At 33.3% G+C, this 19,397-nt stretch overlaps 1 protein-coding gene across 2 annotated transcripts in view; it reads right to left on the bottom strand.

The window, feature by feature from the left end:
* The window catches only part of ERC2 (ELKS/RAB6-interacting/CAST family member 2), a 429,234-nt gene that overhangs the window by 249,903 nt on the left and 159,934 nt on the right, over positions 1 to 19,397 (bottom strand). Inside the window, exons 9-14 of one of the 2 annotated variants that reach the window (XM_090148181.1) lie at positions 15,974 to 16,114; positions 15,288 to 15,428; positions 11,817 to 11,852; positions 7,316 to 7,345; positions 6,265 to 6,458; positions 337 to 348 (exon numbers count right to left, since the gene is read on the bottom strand). In XM_090148181.1, the coding sequence (XP_090004307.1) occupies positions 337 to 348; positions 6,265 to 6,458; positions 7,316 to 7,345; positions 11,817 to 11,852; positions 15,288 to 15,428; positions 15,974 to 16,114 (554 nt within the window). The remainder of the gene's footprint in view (positions 1 to 336; positions 349 to 6,264; positions 6,459 to 7,315; positions 7,346 to 11,816; positions 11,853 to 15,287; positions 15,429 to 15,973; positions 16,115 to 19,397) is intronic. The other variant, XM_031609751.2, reaches the window with a different exon arrangement.

Below are 19,397 nucleotides of genomic sequence, written 5' to 3' on the forward strand. Positions count from 1 at the left end.
TTACCTATCAAAAAGTTACTCCCAATGTTGGGCTCCTAAATAAAAATAATAAAAGTAGAAGAAAAAACTCTTTACACAACATACAAATTAGATATGTTGTTAATAAATGTATTTTTCTTACAAGCTTTTGGCAAAAGCATTCATTTACTGTGAAGTTTCTGATCTAGATATGGAATGACCAAAAACTTCATAACAGCACAAAGCACAAAAAACAAAAAGAAATAAAATTCAAACAAAAGTTACTAATGTGGTATCAAAATGACCAAATAAATTGAGCATCAATGAAAACCTTGGTTGTGGAAGGAGCAATCAAATAGGAGAGCAGAAAATACTGACCTGGAAGTCAAGCTGGTTGGAGTAGGGATGAAAGCAGCAGTTTGGAGAAAAACAGATAGGGAGAGAGACAGCAAAAGAGAATACAGGGAGCAACACATTAGTTCTTTAAAAATATAACAAGATGATGTTATATTAGCAGATTTTATTTAAAAGAAAACAAAAACAAAGTAAAAAAAGGAAAGGAAAAGGAAAGCAAGAGGTAAAATAAATTTTCTGTACAGCACATGCTTGCTATACAGTCAGCACAACAGATATTTTAAAGCAAATGCCACCTTGTCATTTGTGGACTGTTGAACACCATCCGTATTTATAACCACCCTAATGTATACACACATCATCATGTAGCAAACAAATTAGCAGTTCATTGGTAATGTTTGCTGACAAATGTTTCATCATATATCATGAAGCCTTTTTTGAGCCAAGAGGAGTTTGATGACCTACATTCATCACATAAACTCATAAAAGGCATAACAGTGAAACAATCTGGCAGCTTGTTCAAAGATCTTATTGAGCTCACAAAGTGCAGTACCTAAAAAGTGATCTGAGATGATGGCTGCCCAAGCTCTGTTATTGCTTCCAAGGATGACTAAAACTAAAAGACCACTGCATCCTGCACTGAGTGTTGCAGTTTGATAGGTAGTCTGGCCTTTCTGGTAAGGGCAGTCAAAGCAATTGTAAGCAAGGGATGTTTAAATATGATCCTGTTTGAGAAAGCAGTTATTAGTCCAATTATTTCCTTCCTCACGCATTACTTTTCTACACAGAATTTACCATCCCATATGATGCTTTTTTAAAAATAGAGTCCAGAGAACAGCCTGGAATATTGTTTACAGCATCGGGTTCCATAAGCAAAGGCAGCCTCTGCAGTTGTTTTTCATCCATGTGCCCATACAACATTATTTTGTTTTCTCCCAATCCTTTGTACTTAATCCAAAGGCACAATGCAGGCCCAGAGGAGATACCTGGATTTACTGCATTCTGGGAGCACTCAGTTATTGTTCTCATCCCCTAAGAAATTACATTTAATGTAAGTAGCACATTTGCATACATATCTACTTTGCATAGATATCTGTGGAATGTTAAATAAGGTAAAGTTAACACAGACATGTCACGCACACAGGTTGCTAACAGCATGCTACTCTTGTAAGAGCACAAGACTATCATAAATATTCTGGTTCAGAGGACTGAAATCATGTGTGCAGTTGCAGGCCATATATTATAATCTGATTCATACATGTATCAAGTTGCACCTGAAAACCAGTTAGGTTTCTCATTCCCTTTGATTTATTTAGAAAGCTGTTTCAGAGCCTTCTTTCCTCTGAGAATTAGATGTTTTTTCCCTTCCTTCTTTTTCAATTCTAAACTTATTAATGGATACTTTATTTTCAATGAATTTTACTCTCCTTTTACTTAAATCATTACTCTATCACTGCAGCTTTTACCCATTTGTAGTTATTTGTAGAGAGCACACACATCCTTACTGAACCTTTGCTTTGCTAGAGAAACAATGTTTGAGTTTAGACTCCCCCTGTGATGTGAGCAATCAATTTGCCTAACTATCCCATGAGCCCTCAACTGCACCTGTTTCCAGTTTGAATTCAACCTTCTGGAATGTGATTCATGGGAGGTATTCAGCAGTCTTCCACATGGGATCCTGCAAGTGCTCAATGACATTAATACTTTCCCATCATCATTGCAAACATTTACTCTGATATCCCAGGATTTACACCTCACTGTTTAGATATCTGCTTCATTATCTAGGTGGCTCACAACAACACTGCCAGAAGCAAATTTATTCAATCTTTCTCTTCCTAAACTGCATCAAGAATTATCCTTATTTTACAGTGAGCAATTTTACTGGTCACAACTTCAGCCATGCATATTATACTATTATATATCACTTAAATTCATTTCCTTATTTAAACTCCCCAGTACATGTCATAAACAATAATACCTTTCATTCTACCACTGTTAATAAAGCATTAAATGATACACACTTTCCATCCTGACTGTTCCTTCTCAACTGCAGTCATCTCGTTTTGGCTAGACTCTCTGCATTAACATTTAAGTTAATTACTATCTTGCTCGGTTTTATTTACATCATGCAAAAAAATATACCACATTTCCTTAATAAATGAAACCAAAGAAAGACATCATGCTAAATCTACTGAAAGTATATTAATCCATGATAAACTGCATTTTATTTTAATCCAGTCTCATTATAAACAAATAAATCATGAAAGAAGATATCAAGGGAGAGGCTATTGATGGAGCAAGGTTCTCCTATGTAGTAATGGTAAGTTATGAAAACACAAAATGTTTGTATATACGTAGTAGTTGGGGAAGCTTGTATGTATGAAGAACAGCATGAATCATGAATCTTAAGTGATGCAACTCAGAAGCGTGATAGCTTGAGGACAAAAGTCATGTTAAAATCAAGAGAATTAGCATAAGGATAAAGTCTTCAATATTATTAATAATGTTCACTGGAGAAATAGCATTATAAATTTAATTCCCCACATATTGAAGGAGATATTTCTGCTTTTGAGTATTTGACACTCATATACGTTCAACTTTTCTGTTTAAAAGTAATTCATGATCTTGTTTTCATTCCTATTTGTAAACGATAACATTACCAGAAACATGTTTCTATTTTTCAGATGAACTGAATTTATATAACAGTACTCCATAATGCTAATGAATTTATGAGTGGATCCATCAAATATTGTGAAGATATCATTTGAAGTGCTCTAGATTACAGTTCTCTTGGGAGTTTATTTTTATAAATATCAAGAATTTATGTTGCAATTATGTTGAAATCTAAAGATGGTGGCATAGTAGTGAATATGGATTCCAGCAAGCTATCAATCAACAAATATGTTACAGAGGAAAATTAATTTTCCTACAGAACACCAGACAAGTCTTGCATATGAAATTAGGAGAAATGTTGAAGATATGATGTTTTTGAGAATGAAAACAGAGAATGAGAAAAGAAAAAAAACTAGCAACACAGAGTTATTCAGATTAAAAAACAGCATGACAAGGAGAAGTGAACATTTTTAAAATATGCTTCTGTTCACCTGGCAGTCATTTTCACAATACTTTATTCCCATAAAGGGAGTAAACTGAGCTCTGGCTCCGCCTTTTCCCTTCAATAATGAGCCAAGCATGCAGTCCGTACAAGCAGAAAAAACAGTAGCACAATTCATAAAATGTTATAGTATTTTGCACTCTACCTAGCCCCCTAGAATGGGAATTTAGCATCAAAGTTTCCTTTCTAGGGTTGCCAACAGGTGGCACAGCTATATATGAGTTAGATCTTTGGCCAGTGTTTATCAAAACTGAGGAAGAGGGAGGGAACAGAATTTAAACTGCAGAGAAACTCAAGTGAACCTGATTACTACAAGTAGTTATGCCCACTATCTAAAAATATTTCCCTATTACACCTCTATACTGGTGGCAGTTTGCTAGGCTTGCTGTACCAGTCAACCACTTTGTGCTTATACACACACTGGAAAGTAACAATAAAGATTTAACTTCTGTTGTTGCAATCAACAATAAATTTCTATGTTCATCATTTTTCTGTTTTACAATAATATATTCTCTAAGAATTTAGAATTAATCTTGGAAACTGTTCTATAATTTAAATCAAATGAGAAAGTGATTTCTAGTTAATAGAACTCGCAAGGAAATCTTAGAGTGGGGTAAGTGTAAAATATAACAATATGCTTCCTTCTTTGGCTGGTCATATCACAGATATCTTATTGTAAGCATTAGAGAAGCACTTAAAGGTTCATAGCAAAACTTAACTTCATCATATTCCAGATGCAGCATAACCTCTTGAGAAAGTATGTGCTTACTCAGTGGCACCGAATTTCTCTGTAAAAAAGTAGTTCATTGATCACTGACCCTGATCTATAATACAAAACTCGAAACTTGCATCCTAAAATGCCACTGTTAAAAGTGCTATCAAAGAAAGAGAAGAAGAGAGAGAAGAGAAAGGAAGTTACAGAACCCATTGCAGGTTTCTCAGTCAGTAAGAGGTGGTATGCTAACAAAGCCATAGTAATAGTAGTTCCCATATTTCTTTTTCATCAGTGGATAATTATAAATTTAATTCAGATAAAAGCTGCCATGGATTCTTCATCTCTTAAAAATAATAAGAATATTTACTAAAAAAAAAAGATCATAAATTTCATTGCTTCATTATTATTATTTAATAATATATTGATTATTGATAGATATATTGATAATAATATTGAGATTATTATTTAATCTCAACTGCCACTTTAATATTCAACCATTCAGCAAATATGTGATTGCTACTTAATAAATCTCTTAAGATTATTCTCTTGGAATAAAGTTTAGCATGCCTACTATTGCATCTAGTGTCACACAATAATTCAGAATGTTTTAGAGCCCAGTGTGAGTATCAGTTAGTGCTCCTGTAAAGAATACACTATCCATCTCCACCAGCTTGCTCCCACTTGGTCTCGCTATGTTAGAAGTCTAGGTCTGCAATTGCCCCTACAGTACATGCAGCAGTGGATGAAATAAGCAGAAATTTCATGCCCACATAGGTTCATTAACTGTGTTATATTTTTCTAATATGGTGTTTTAGGATATTGGAGAATTTAGGCATAACTCGTTCATTGTGTACAAGTGACAATTCCTCTTTAATAGCTTTCTCCACTATCTACAAATTAAAATTCATGCAAATATTGGAGCATTCTAAACCCCTCCTGATATGGTGAGAGAGGTAAGTGCTAACTAAAGCCATCGCCGTGTAAACAATCAGCTGCATTTCAAGCACAACTCTTCACTTTAAATTTGAGGTCTTGATTCTCATGACAAATTGATTAATAGTTGTATTCCATTCTTTTTATTATTATTACAACAAATCTTTGCCAAATTCTGTAGAGAAAGATGAGTTCTGGCAACAGAACTGTGAAGGCTGATAAGTCATCATCAGTAAGAGATATTCTATGCAGCTTCCTTTCCATTCTGGCTGTTATCTTTCCCCCGAGGTAAACAATATTTCTAACAGATCTTTCCATGTATCCTGACAATTCTCTCTAACAGGACAGAGCTGTGCTATGTCCTGACTGGAACAACAGCAATAATCATGAGATTCCTTAAATCTCCTATTTGGCATCAAGAAGCCCTGTTCTTCCTATCTGATCACTAGACTAGACACTACTTAATAAGTAAACGTTTGAAAACATGCAAATTCTTTTTTAGTTTACCTACCAGTGTCTAAGAGTACAGAAAGGGAATAAGAAATCAGAGACAAATTTCTTGTCAGTCGAATAACTTGCCAATGATTCTATGTGAGAATCTTCCAACAGTTATTTAATTCCAAATGCACAAGACAAATTGAGCTCTGAACTCTCCTGTCACCACTAAGAAACGACCACGTAACTGTCCCAGAAATAAGAAAACAACCACCTGGTCAACAAGAGAAAATATTCATTTGAGGAGAAAAAATGACCGGAGAGCCACTGAGAAATACGAACAGCCAGAAGCAGAAATACTTACCAATGCTTTTCAGTACCTCTGAGAACTAGTAATTCTTTTCACACTGAAGAAACATTTGTGTGGACAGCTTTGATTTACCCATTATTAGAAAGAAAAGGCTGTTCCCCTAACATGGTTTTCCAGGATGACTGTCACTGTAAATTTCCTATACATGTTCCTTTTACGGAGACTACAAAATAGTGACAACTTTAAATTATTCCAAAGTCAGCAGACAGATGTGATTCTCAGGCATCAAAATCTTTTTCATTTCTGATACAGTTTTACAAGATATCACAAAATTATGTTATTAAAAAAAAACCTGTACATTCTACCATCAACTTCTCTCATCAGTAGTAGAGACCAAGTAAATAAAAATGCCACTCAATGGTAGACAAATAATAAAAGAATTACCTTTCTAACTCAGCAATTTTCTTATCTTTGTCATTCTTCTCATTCTCTACTTCCTTGAGAATTTCTAGAAGTCTGTCAACCTCAGCCTGAGCTTTGCCACATTCTTCTCTATAGTATGATGCCTCCTTGTCAAGCTGTTTCATTCTGTCTGCAAATTCTGGATTCATCCGTGCCTCCTCTTCAGCCTCATGAGCCTTCAGAATCAATATTTTTAAAAAGAAAGGAAAAAAAAAGGATGACAATAATTTAAATCACTGTAAGAGTTCTCATTTTCAGTCTTGGAGTTCAGATTTTCATTAAAAAGGATTACGGGTATTTCTGTCAGATAACATTTTTCTACATAAGCCTTATAAAAAGGAATTCAAGGCTCCCTGAAGTCTAAAATTACTTTTATAAAAATTCTATCTTAACAAAGCTTCATCCTGAAAAGGGAGATTAGTTATTAAACAGAATGTTTGCGTGTCTTACATATCAGCATGACCATACTTTGAGGGTCGGGCTTTTTACTTTAAAAAAAATTGTAAATTATTTAAATCACTTAAATTCTTTCAAATATGATCTCTTTCTCCGTACATACACCTTGTCCATGTGTATGTACAGAAATGTACATATTGTAGTCTGTGTCACCAGATGTTTCAAATTCAGTTCAATACTAATAATCTAAAAGGAAGAAATTTATTCTAAGTGGAGCTGTCTATAAAAGACAAATTGATAAACTAAAAGGTTTCATTTATCTGACATTTTATCCAATAATCCTTTTTTTCTTTCCCCATCATTAATACTTAACCTGAAACATCAGAAGAACAAGCTTATTGGTGAAAATGGCACAAACCTGGCAAACACATGCATGGATGGGTGGCAGTTTCACAGACAAGAACAAACGAAATGAATACAACACTGCAGAGTCTGATCTTACTCCCATCAAATCTAATGGCAAAAACCCAATTAAACTTCAATGGGAGCATGATCAGGCATCAAGTGCTTTAAACTCTTGACTGGAATAATCACAGACAGATGGAAAAACAACAATGCACTGCAATGCTTAGCCTACCCCTTGCTTCCCATTATTCCTAATTGGCATCTTGAAAGAGCAGGCAAGGAAAAAACAAGTCGTTTAATGCAGTGCACACTAAACATAGAAAATTCAGATAACATTTTTTTAATAAGAGAATTTTACAGAAACTCAGGACATTTAGAACTGAAGGACCTCCAACTATCTTATTACTCATCGAAGATGTGGATGTAATTATCTTCTTAATTTCAGACAATAGACTATGCAAGCAAGCAAGGGAAGAAATGCAAATCAAAATTAAACATGCATGTTTTAGAAAGAATTAATATAAACTACAGCTATTAGAAGATTCACATTCTTTGCAATGGCTAGAATTTTCTGTATAAATAAAGAACAGGTCTGGCTTTAGTATAACAACCAAAAAATGAAAATAGTGGGAAGAAACTTAGGAGTTTTGCATGTAACATATCATTTAAGCATGAGGATAATAAGAGAAAGATTTTACATTTTAACCTCGCTGTAAGATTCTTATTCAGAATAAATATTTAGTTAACAAAGTATGTCAACAGAAAGACATGAGACTCCTACAAAACTTACTGGCCTTGCTCTTCAAATGTTCTGTTTGGGATAACAATACATGCTCCAGCCCTGAATTGTGTGAAGATTCAGGAGTTTCTTAATACAGAGATCATTTCAAGGTAATATCCATAGAGTATTTTAATTATACTGTTAGGGTGAGAGCAACAGCTTCTTTTCTACTCTCGTATATCTTCCCACTTAATAATGAACTTTGGCTTTTTTTATGCTGACTCTTTCTTTCAGTGTATCACTCTTTTATTTGATGGCCTTGGATCCATCATTTCATAAACATGCAGAACATCCACCTTTCTGCCTCTAGCATTTCCTTTTTTCACTTTAGTATACAGGAACAGTTAGCAGCCCAACCCTTTTCCCCATGTGCCTCCAGCCAAGCTTCATTCCAAGAAAGAAGCAATATAGAATAGAAAATAAATAGAATACTTTTTTTAAAAAAATAACTTTTCATTGCCCCACTGGACTTTGGATGATGAAAGTATATAATTAGGCAAAAACATGATAATGTCACCAATGCAAAAGTGTCAAATGTTCAACTGTGACACAATATTCCTGTCACACAGCAGCTCCAAAATGTACTGAATAAATTGTCAACTGCATACCTCATAGCTAAAATGAAACCTGATAAAGATATCAATTATATTCTCCTGTTAAGTCTTGCATAATAATGTGCTAGGGAAATAAATATTAAGTTGCAGAAATATTTTCAATTCTTCTGCTTTCACTGTGCTTAAAGCATTCCATACTTGTTGGACAGCAAGAACATCAAACATTGTTGAAAAGGAACTTTCCCTTGAAGGAAACCCTTGTGATGCTGACAAAGAGCAGAGAACAAAATGCAACTAATCTGACATTCCCAGAATAAAGGAATAGAGTTACTTACAAAGATCCCAAACATAGTTTACTTGCAAGACACTGCTCGCATCCAAGCAGGGCAGATTCCTTTGCCTATTTTGCAGACTAAATGCGGGAGACGGGCTTGGATCACTCCTAATCATGCATGGTTATCACATACATCAGAAAAACTCCACTTCTAGCTGTTCTCCTCTCTATCCTTTTTCCATTTCTGTCCCCAGTTTTCTCCTTACACTGTTTTCTTGGGGGAATACCTTTTATTTTTATGAGGAAGAGTAATTGGTATTGTGGGTACCTTTCAGCAGCAGAGTAGTTGATCTCTTTATCTGTGTGATAATGCTCCTGTGTGCAGAGTAGGCATAGGAAGTGCAATCCTGAGTTTCAAATTAGCACACTAAGTTTAAGGTGTTCTTTCTGTCAGCATTGTGACTGTGTTGTATATTATTTTTATCAAATTGATAAAAGTAATCACTAATAATTTCACTAATTGTTACAGTAATCAAATACTTTAAAAGTAAAGAAACAGTTCTGTACATAAACAACAAATTTCCTACAGAAACACCATAACAGTTTGTCACAAACATGTAACATGAATTACTTAGCTTGTTATAATTTTATGGTGCAACCATGCATGCATTATTCTGCATAACAGAAATGGATGGATAGATACTGCATTTCATTTTAAATAGTCAGACACAGGCATACACAGAAATCAACTGGGTTATTAAATTAAAAAAAATGAAACTATTTACATGCGAGAAATTTGTCAGATCCTTCAAATTTTATTACTTTCAGTAATGAACTAAAATTAATTACTGTCATTGTTTTCAACATTTTTTTAGTCTGCTTAAAATTCAAGTATTTTTACATTCAACTTCAGTGCTCGTTGAAGCAATTTGAAGCAGATTCTACAAGTACTTAAAATTTTGATATGATATTGCTCTCATGAAGCATATGGAAAAACAAGTCTTTACTATTGAGAGGAAAGTTCCTTAGGTCCCTAGACAAAGTATGTCATCTTAGTTTCATTACAGGACAAAAGCAATTATGTATCTTATTATAATCAACTTTTCACAAGAATTTATTGGCTATTTTAAATGATCACCTTTCAAAAAAACCATGAAAGACCATATGCCCAATTTTTTTCATCAGCCTGTTCACACAGGTGAATACACTATAGAGTAAGCAGGATTTGCACCTTTTCTGCATCTTCACAATTTAAAAAGCTATATTATATCGGACTAATAGAGATTGACTGACTGATATTTCTTTGACGCATTTAAGCAACAGAGCATTAAAACAAAAACAGCAAGGAAGCATTCTATTAAAGTAAGAAGTATAATGAATTGCAGTAATAAAAGGTAATTTCAGGAATTGGCATAAATGCCATCACAAAAAAAAGATGAAATCTTGGACTTGTAGATTTCAAAGAAAATGATGCTTCCATTGACTTCAGTGAAGTCAACTTCATTTGGAGATGCTGGATGATTTAAGGGACAAAGGGATCATTATTACTTACATTGTTAAAAGTAGGCTGTTACATATACGTAAGAATTCAGGAGATAAGAAAAGGAGGGAAAGCAGCTTCAAGGATATACTAAAATTGTTCACTAGTGCTAAAGGAAAAGGAGAACCAGGAAGAAAAAAAAAATTAAAACTGTTTGACTTTGGAATCACACAAATAGACTAGGAAGTAACAAAAGTTCCATACAGCAGAGTAACAAATACTGAAATAACAACTGGAATAAATATGCAAATCAAGAGAATAACCAACACAAACTGGACTTCAGTCTGAAAAGACATGCACAAGAGTGCAAGTGATTTGAACAGGAACATAAATATGACAGAGGTTATCCACGATACATAAAAGAAGGGTTCTGTCCTCCAAAGGGAAAAGATCTGACCAACTGTGTGCTGGGTGGTAGAGGAGATAATATAAGGTGTGACACTACTTACAGTCGATTTATGACTGGATTCAACACACAGTTAGATGATAACTGCAAGAATAACAATGACATATTTTGTGGGACTCTCTTCTCCTATACATAAGTCATGGCATATCAACTGCATGGTTATAAGCTACAAAATTTAGCTATAGTAGACTCCAAAGCTGGAATCCCAGTCCACCAAAATTAACAGCAATATTCCCACTAACTTCAGTGAAGGCAATATCTTTTCTAATGCAGATTATCATATCATTTAATAAGCTAAAAAAAAAGTTTCTCATATGTACTATCCCAAATATATGATAATTCCAAAAAGGATTACTATTTAAACTTTTCTTGTAAATTGCTATTACAATCCAGTTGCATCATTATTTCTGTCCTGTGATGCTGACATTAATAGTCTCAACCAAAAAATAGAAAGTGCTCTCTACAGAGAAAATATTTGGTTACTGCTCTTCATTAAACAGAAAAGGGAACACAATGAAGTCACAAGGACAGATCCTGAGCAACTAAAGCAGGCTTTAGCAATAATAATGCTAAGCAAGCCAAAGTAATATTATTCGGCTTGACAAGCACTGCTGCTTGTGTTCATCACCATATATTTCAGCAATTTCTTGGGTTAAATACATTTCTATATTCTTAATTGCATATGCTGAACGTACAGAGCCTTGCATGAGTAAACATGCAGTCTTGCATGACATGAACTATTTTAGCCATTCAGATTTTAAAAAATACTACGAGTTACTTCCTAGATATTATTGTTTGCCTAATCAACTCAGTCAGTTAAGGCGAACTAAATAAATTAGAAGTTATTTAAATTTGAAGGATCCAATAAAGTACTCCAGAAGGAAGAAGTGAAAAGCAAAGAAAACCAAATAAAACAAAGTTATCTGCATGCTTCTCTAATGTAGAAGTTGAGGACCTAAAGGCTAGGATGTTTGGGTTTTTTAAGAAATATTATATGCATTTTTTAATATATTTCATGGCCTTGAAGTCCACAAAGCTCATTTATTTGGATATAACAGATACAGCATAGTGACCATTGGAAGTATTCTGCAAGGCTTCACAGAGGAAGAGCACAACACAGTAAGGTAATGGATCCTCATGCTTTGTATGTTACAGAGGACATCTTAAAAAGAACTTACAGGATTGTACATCTGATTGAACAACTGTTCAGCTTGCTACATTGCAAAGTTGGAAGGGAGTGAAGCACAGACAGGAAAAGAAGGAAAGATCCAGGAAAACAGCATTAGCTCAACAAAACCAGTGCATTCGCACAGAAGACCTTGTAATAGAAAAGTAGAAATTTAAGATTCTAAACATTCCTTGGTGAAAGTGAGAGGCACTGGGGAACCGTAAATGTTGACTTTGGCTCCTAAAAAAGAATAGCTGGAGTAAGAAATTTAAGGTTTGTGTTACTTTCCCTTTCTCAAGTTAAATAACCCATGAAATAAAGAAAGGTGTCCACTTTTGATGATACATTAAGTGCTGCTCTCAAGCAATGAATCATGAGAAGTGCTTTTGGCTGAGGCTGCAATTTATCACCAAAGCTTCAAAGATGGTAATAATAAGTGATTGATTAAATTTTATCATTATATTTATTACTTCTCTTTTGTTTAACACAGTACTGAATTTTCTATGCAGAATGACTTTTCAACAGTACAGCTTGGCAAAAAGTCCTTTGGCAACTGCAAATATGTCAGTAAGCAACTAAATTTAAGATAATGACAAACAAAAGGAGGATATTCTGAAGTGGATAATAAGATTATATGTAAATATATATATATACACACATTAGATATATATATATATATATATATATATATATGGACACACGCATAGAAAATACTTAGCTACCTATTAAGTTAATTCCTGTTGTTCTTTCACTAATAGCAACACAATGTAAGTCAAGTAGTCATCTATAGAATTTTGGCACAGAAAGCATTGAACATTCTTCTTTTTCTTATTTTATGACTTTCTTAAACTTCCTGAATTTCAGTCCTTCATCTTTGTCTCAAATTGTTTAATACACACTCCTAATGCTTTAAACATTATTTTGTGCACCAAAATATTGCATGCTCATTTGAATAATTACCCATTATAAACACCTTATTTATTACTTCAAACATGTCCACTGTTTAAAACGAAAAGCAAAAACAGCTAAGTAAAAAATAAAAACTATTTGTATTTGATCAGATTCAATTAAAAAACAAATTCCTTATCAAAAAATGAATCTTTTTCTCTCACAAAAAAAAAATAGGATAAGGAAAAAAAGAAGAAAAAAGAGAAACAAAATTAGATTTTGATTATACTTGTCCCTTGTACACATTTTCTTTCAGGCATAGCTCTTACTACCATTAGCACTTGTGGAAAACTGTAAATTCTAGCAGTTAAGCACATTATATTCATACTTATTAACAGAACTTGGTAAAACATATAAATCAAAATTTAACTATGATCCTTGTTAAATATCATAATGAAAAGTGCCTTATTTATATCATACTAAAGAGAAGAATCTTAAGTTGCAGTCAAGTTTCTCAAAGTAAGCAACAATCTTGTGTCACCCTAAAAGAACATACAAGCTATGCTTGTAGCTTCCTATTTTCACAAATAAGCACAATTATGAGGCACGTAAGTCAATTTACTCTGAAATATGCTGATGCTCCTTCCTATCCTAAGTCAGACACAGGCAAGAATAACCCAGTTTTCTGTTTTGGTTAGTTTTCTAAAAAGTGAAAACATGGTGAAGGTAGATTTCTAGGGACCAATTACTTTTAACACAAGATATTTACAGGTTTGAACATAAAATATTTTATTAGTGAAAATGTGAGTTGAAAATTACTGTTTGGAGTCTACTAGTATTAACAGTCACTGTTTCTATTCAACTAAACATGCCCACAAAGAAGGTTGTTACTACATTTTATTGTGGAAATACCTGGTCTCCTACAAATGTTGGGTGAATTTCCATCGGGGCTTTATGCTCTATTTATGATATAATAAAGCTATTATGTTTTCAACTTTCGTTTAATAATCCTTTGTATTCATACACAAGGAACATACTCCCTTTTCTATATGACAGATGCCCTAGACTCTCTCTGACTTTTATAAGTGCTTATTTTTCCATGACCACATGATGTGTTTATATGTACAGCCATAAAAGATTGAATTAGGATCTCAGGTTCTTCCAGAGTATTTTTATTTTTGAAGTTATCTGTGCCTTAGGGTTTTTTTGTTTGTTTGTTCATTTGTTTTACTAGTGATTGTTTTTCTAATTGCAGACAAATAAGATATTTTAGATTATAACGAAGTATATTTTATAGTGAAGTACAATGTAAATGCATACATTTTCTAACAAAAGAAAATTAAAAAATAGGACTCGCATGAAAACAGCTTATTTCCATTTTCTAATTCAGGTATCAATAGCACTTGTAAACTATGCAACTTATGAAGTAGTTGTGTTTAACTCAAAGCTTTTGTATACGTTATTTGAAAAGATTCTCTCTGTTCATCTCCACAACTATTATAATACAGGCACCTAACTGCAGATATTCAAAAACATATTAAAAGAATTCTCAGTTTTACATTCTAGTATCCTTTTTACACTTCGCAAGAACTTCTTCACAGATAACATAAATACCCTTCAATAATCTTGTACCAAAATCCTGCTTAAAGAGCAGTACTACTAAACCTGCATTAAAAAGAAAAATTCAGAATATTATCCAAATAGTGGTAGCATTCATAGAATAAACAAATACCTTTCTAGAAAATGAAACATCAAAAATTAATGTTTGCTCCACACTTATGAATTGCAGAAGGCAAACATACTGCCTAAACCCATCAAACACATCGTGACATTGGCATTCGAACACTGAGAGCAGACATTACCAAATGACACAGGAAAAAAAAAAAAAAACAAAGAAACAATGTATGGAAGAAACAGCATAAACAAACTTGCAAATCATTTAAGCAAAAAATATTGTAATGCATAAATTAACGCATAAATTTAAATGAAACTACATTATAAAATACAGCATTTGTATGTTTTCCTTTAGCTGCTTGCTTTTACTACCTGTATAGAAATAATGAACTGATAGCTGAAGTAAGCTTTGTATTATTTTGCTCAATTATCACAAACACACATTCATCAACAAAGCCAAAGAATGCAGAAATAAAACCTAATTTCCATCTTAGAAGCAGACTTTTTTCATTAGAAAGTGCTGCTTTAATTATTTCTTATGCTATAAGCATTTCCATTTACTTCTAATCAAGGTATAAATTAATTCACATACAAATTGCTGGTCTGATAATTTCTCTCTGCCCTTCTACTTTCCCTCCAACATCCTGTTCCCACTTCATTGATTTGCCACAGATTCTCAGAATTCCCTCACAGAAGTATTCAATATAATTTTGGAGGTTTCTAGTGGCTTTGGTAAAAGTCTCTTAAAAGTTAGAAGTATTTTATGCAAGCATCAGCAAACAGTATTGGTAGACTTAGAATGACTCTAGAAGAGTAAGTTAGTTAATATATTCAAAATGAGAGGTTTTGTAGCTTTTGGGGGGGGTTGTTTTTTTCCTGATTATAGCTGGATTTTGTTTGTTTTTAAGATGGAACTTACCTTTTTCAACTGTGCTTCCAACTTACTACACTCTTCTTTCTTTTGTTCTATGGCTATTTCTAAAGACTTAAGTTTGGAGTCTCTTTTCAGCCCTGCTGATGCCAATGAAGATGCATGTTCTTTGAGATCGATTAAACTAGACTGAAAAATGACCAAGAGCAAAAAGTTAATTCCTAGTCACCGGGACACTAACTTATTGCCATCTCAGTAATCACTTTGATGCTCTTCCCCCCACTTCCCCAAAGAGTTGACACAAAGATAAGCATTTATAGCCAAAGACGGTATTTTAAGAATACAACTGACGGAACCACAGGAGCTGGCATATAGTGAAACACAGAAACATTCATAATACAGGCTAATTGACATTATATTCCGGAGGTACAATTACTTTGAAGTCTATTGATCTGATTGACAAGTGAAAACAAGCAACAATAGAATCTCTGAGCCTTCTGGAAGCTTATGGAGCAGGAAATGTAGAGAAGACAATACACATCTATGCAAAAAGTGAAGCAATATTTTATGCACAGAAGCGAGGACTATGAAGAATGCCTAAGAAAACACCAGTTCAGAAGCTGACCATTGAAGTGGCAGAATTTCACTACTTTAAATGATTCAAGAGTAATCCTAGTGCACTTCTTTTCATCACCATGACATAGAAGAATATAGATTTTATTGTGAAGACTGACCTCTTTTTCTGTCAGTTCAGCTTGTAAAGCATTAACTTTCTCCTTTAAGTCTTTGTTTTCTTTCTTATAAGATTCAATTTCTTCAAGTCTTTCTCTGTCATCTCGCTCCCTTTGCTCCTTCAAGCGTTCTATTATTCTTTCCTAACAAGGGAAAGAATAGAAAAATGCAAAAGTTGGGTATCATTTTAAGAAAAAGTATAATAAAATTTCTTTACATTCAGTAGCAATTAGAAAAACCAACCTTCAGAAACAGAGGAATATTAAAGTTAATGATATTAAAGTCAGTGGAAGACCTTCTGTCAATAACTCCAGATCAAGATTTAAAATACTTTTTGAGGGTATCATAGTACAGAAACTTCATTAAATTGATATGCTGCCCTGAGCATGCCTAATGTTGTGACAAATATAGAAAGTTATTCAACTCAGTAATGCATTTCCTGTATTTGTAAGTGATTGAAGTCTTTGTATACAAGTTCAAAACAGAAAGGCCATGCCTGGTTTGCTCAGCTTGAGTTTGCTTTGATTGCTAGTAGCCTCTATACAGGCTGCAAGATGAGTTTTAATGTCTCCAAATGTAATCAGAAATCAATCATTTACTAACTATAAGTTGTCTAAAACACAGAAAAAATATCCTACCCTTATGGTATCCTTATGGTATCCATTCTCTATCTAATTTATAGTGAGCCTGCATGTTTAAACTTGGCCATATTTATCAATATTTTGCTGACTTGTATTGGCTATAAGGACTGCTGAAATCACCAGTGGGTAACTGGACAGTTAATTTAACTGGACAATTAATTTTAAAAGGTAAATGCAAAAAATTAAAAGCGTTAGTATGGGATTTGTTAAGTCTTGACTATATTCATCAAAATCACATTCTACCAATACATTCGGCAAAACATTCAGCTTCTCAAAGGGATGTTAATCTATTTGGAATTTCTAATATTTGTCACTTATTTAAAAACTGTAGACTTCACTGTATTTGCAATTAAGCATGTTCAGCTTTCTAGTTCAATTTCATTTTTTTAATAGTTCTATATTCTTACTTTAAATGATCAGAAACAAACTTCCTTTTGTGTTATGTCTAAATAGTAAACAAATTATTATGTCCTATATGTTATTTTGTAGCATAAGTTGTTAAGATCAAATATTGAAAGCAGACATGGAGTATAAACAGAACATAGATGCTTGCTAAATGACTAATCTGTTTTTGGACATGAAACGAGACTTAGGTGCAAAATATGTGCTATATTGGTTCTCCTTGTAGAACCAATTCAATTCAGACATTTATGCTCCAAATTAATTTTTTTCCTTTCAGTTATGTAACATTGGCTATCAGTTGTTATTCTTTGTTTTACCAATATTTGGAATCAAAAGCACATCACACAGTGTTTTATAATGTTGTATATTATTAGGAGTTTTTAAATAATCATATTAAGATCTTTACTAAATATTTATGCCTAAGATTGCAAATGTATTTGGAATCTCTTCAATATATCAGAAGACAATCAGCACCGTATTGACTAATCTTGTAATATGAATATTGGAACAGTTATTATGTGCTGCTGAATTCCTGAGGAAAACCTTTTCAGAAAGCTGAAATCATGCTGCTGCTTTCTTTTTGTATCCAGTATTCCCCTGACAAGAGGAACTCCATTCCCAAGTCTTAGCTAGCTGAACATACCTGCTTAGAGAATTAGCATTACCATGAAAATCTTCGCATAAAACAGCAAAGACTGCTACATTTGAAACTCATAGCCCTATTAATTTTACTTAGAAAGAAAAATACAATGACGACATACTTCATTCTCCTTAGGAGGAAACAAAAAAAAAAAAGAAGTAACCAGAACTGAAAAATGCTTGGCTCAGTGTAATTAAGTGTTTCCAAGGCTGTACCAACACCTGGCAGGATTTCATAGAGAAATGTGTTCACACACACAGATCGCTCTGAAAATAATGCCTCCTTTTTATTTCCATGGAAGCTACAGCAGATGTACTGAGCACAATACCACTGTTTCATAGAGTAAATTCTAAGCTACACAACACTATTTTTTCTTCTAAAACAAATTGAACATGCACTTAATTTCACTTTATTAATGAAATAGTATACATTTTTCTTCATTCAATCACAAAAGACGACTAATTTGCTTGTCAGCTGCATAAAGCCAAATGTCAAAAGCATGTGTTAAAAGGCCCTAATATACCATGTTTTATTTGATTAACAACTAGCTTAGAGAAATCCCAACAATGTGTTCTTGTTTCAGTCGTATTTGCATTGGCAAGTTTTCCTATGCACTAATCTAGGACCTCACAGGTCTAATCTATTTGCACTTTATCACAGAAGCAGGAACTGAATTGCCACAGCATATAGCTCTATTATCAGGCATACTCAATTGCTTATCTTCTGTATGCTGCTACAGTAGGACCAACTTTATGAATATCAGCTTCATGAAAGCGGCCTCTTGAGCTGCTCTGGACCAGTGCAAGAGCTGAGATATTCTTTGAAAAGTTTCTTGTTAAAACATCAAGGGAGCTGATAGCATTTCTGCATATTCTAATGTTGATTTTATTTTTTTATTTTTTTTAAGAGGAGTGAACTTATTTTTGGTTTATTGCAATGCAATCTACATTGTCAAGAATTTTCAGCACCTAGCAGAGACTCTAAGCTTATGTAGAAGGAATTGAAAGAGTACATCTTTCCGGTGAGCTCTAAGATGTGCTCAAAAATGCCTAAAGTTGTGTTGGTTCATTTCTGATTCCCAAAAAAGTGATATCAGCGTCTGAAAAATATAAGATTACAGTTCACTACAGGAAATTTTGATTATTTTCATACATCTATACTACATCCAAGCTACCTAATTTGTAATTGTGTAAAAAACTAAGTGGAGAGAGATACTTGAGAAAAATCTACCTTTCATGAAGAGTTAGAAGTCCTATTTTCTAGTTCAGAGCTTAATTCTCAATCTGAGTATTTTCAAAAACAATGAAACATTTCCATTTTGAAACTTTAAAAAGAGCTTCATGATTTAATTTCATTACATGGTCCTGTTTTAATTTTTTTTTTATCTGCATAAAACTAAAAAAAGGAACTAAATTTAGTATTACTGAACTCTGGTTAATTAAACTGATATAAATAATTTTCAGCTCAATTTTAAATGATCTTCCCATTGTACTCATGGACTTTTATTTATTTGTTTACAAACTAAAATTCTGACAACCAGGGAATTTAACAATGAAGGTGAAGTCAAAAGCTATACGTAACATTAGACAAGATATAGCTGCAAAATAGATCTGATGTCATTACTAGAGTGTGGAAAGAGATTAGCTTACAGAGGATTTAACCTGTAAAGAAATAAGGGGTATCTAAACACTAACAATCATTGTATGTCCTTAAAAATCCAGTATTGTTGAATGAAAGCAGCAT

This window comes from Phasianus colchicus, chromosome 11 (genome assembly GCF_987193195.1).
Source record: "Phasianus colchicus chromosome 11, bPhaCol1.hap1.1, whole genome shotgun sequence".
Taxonomy (NCBI): Eukaryota; Metazoa; Chordata; class Aves; order Galliformes; family Phasianidae; genus Phasianus; species Phasianus colchicus.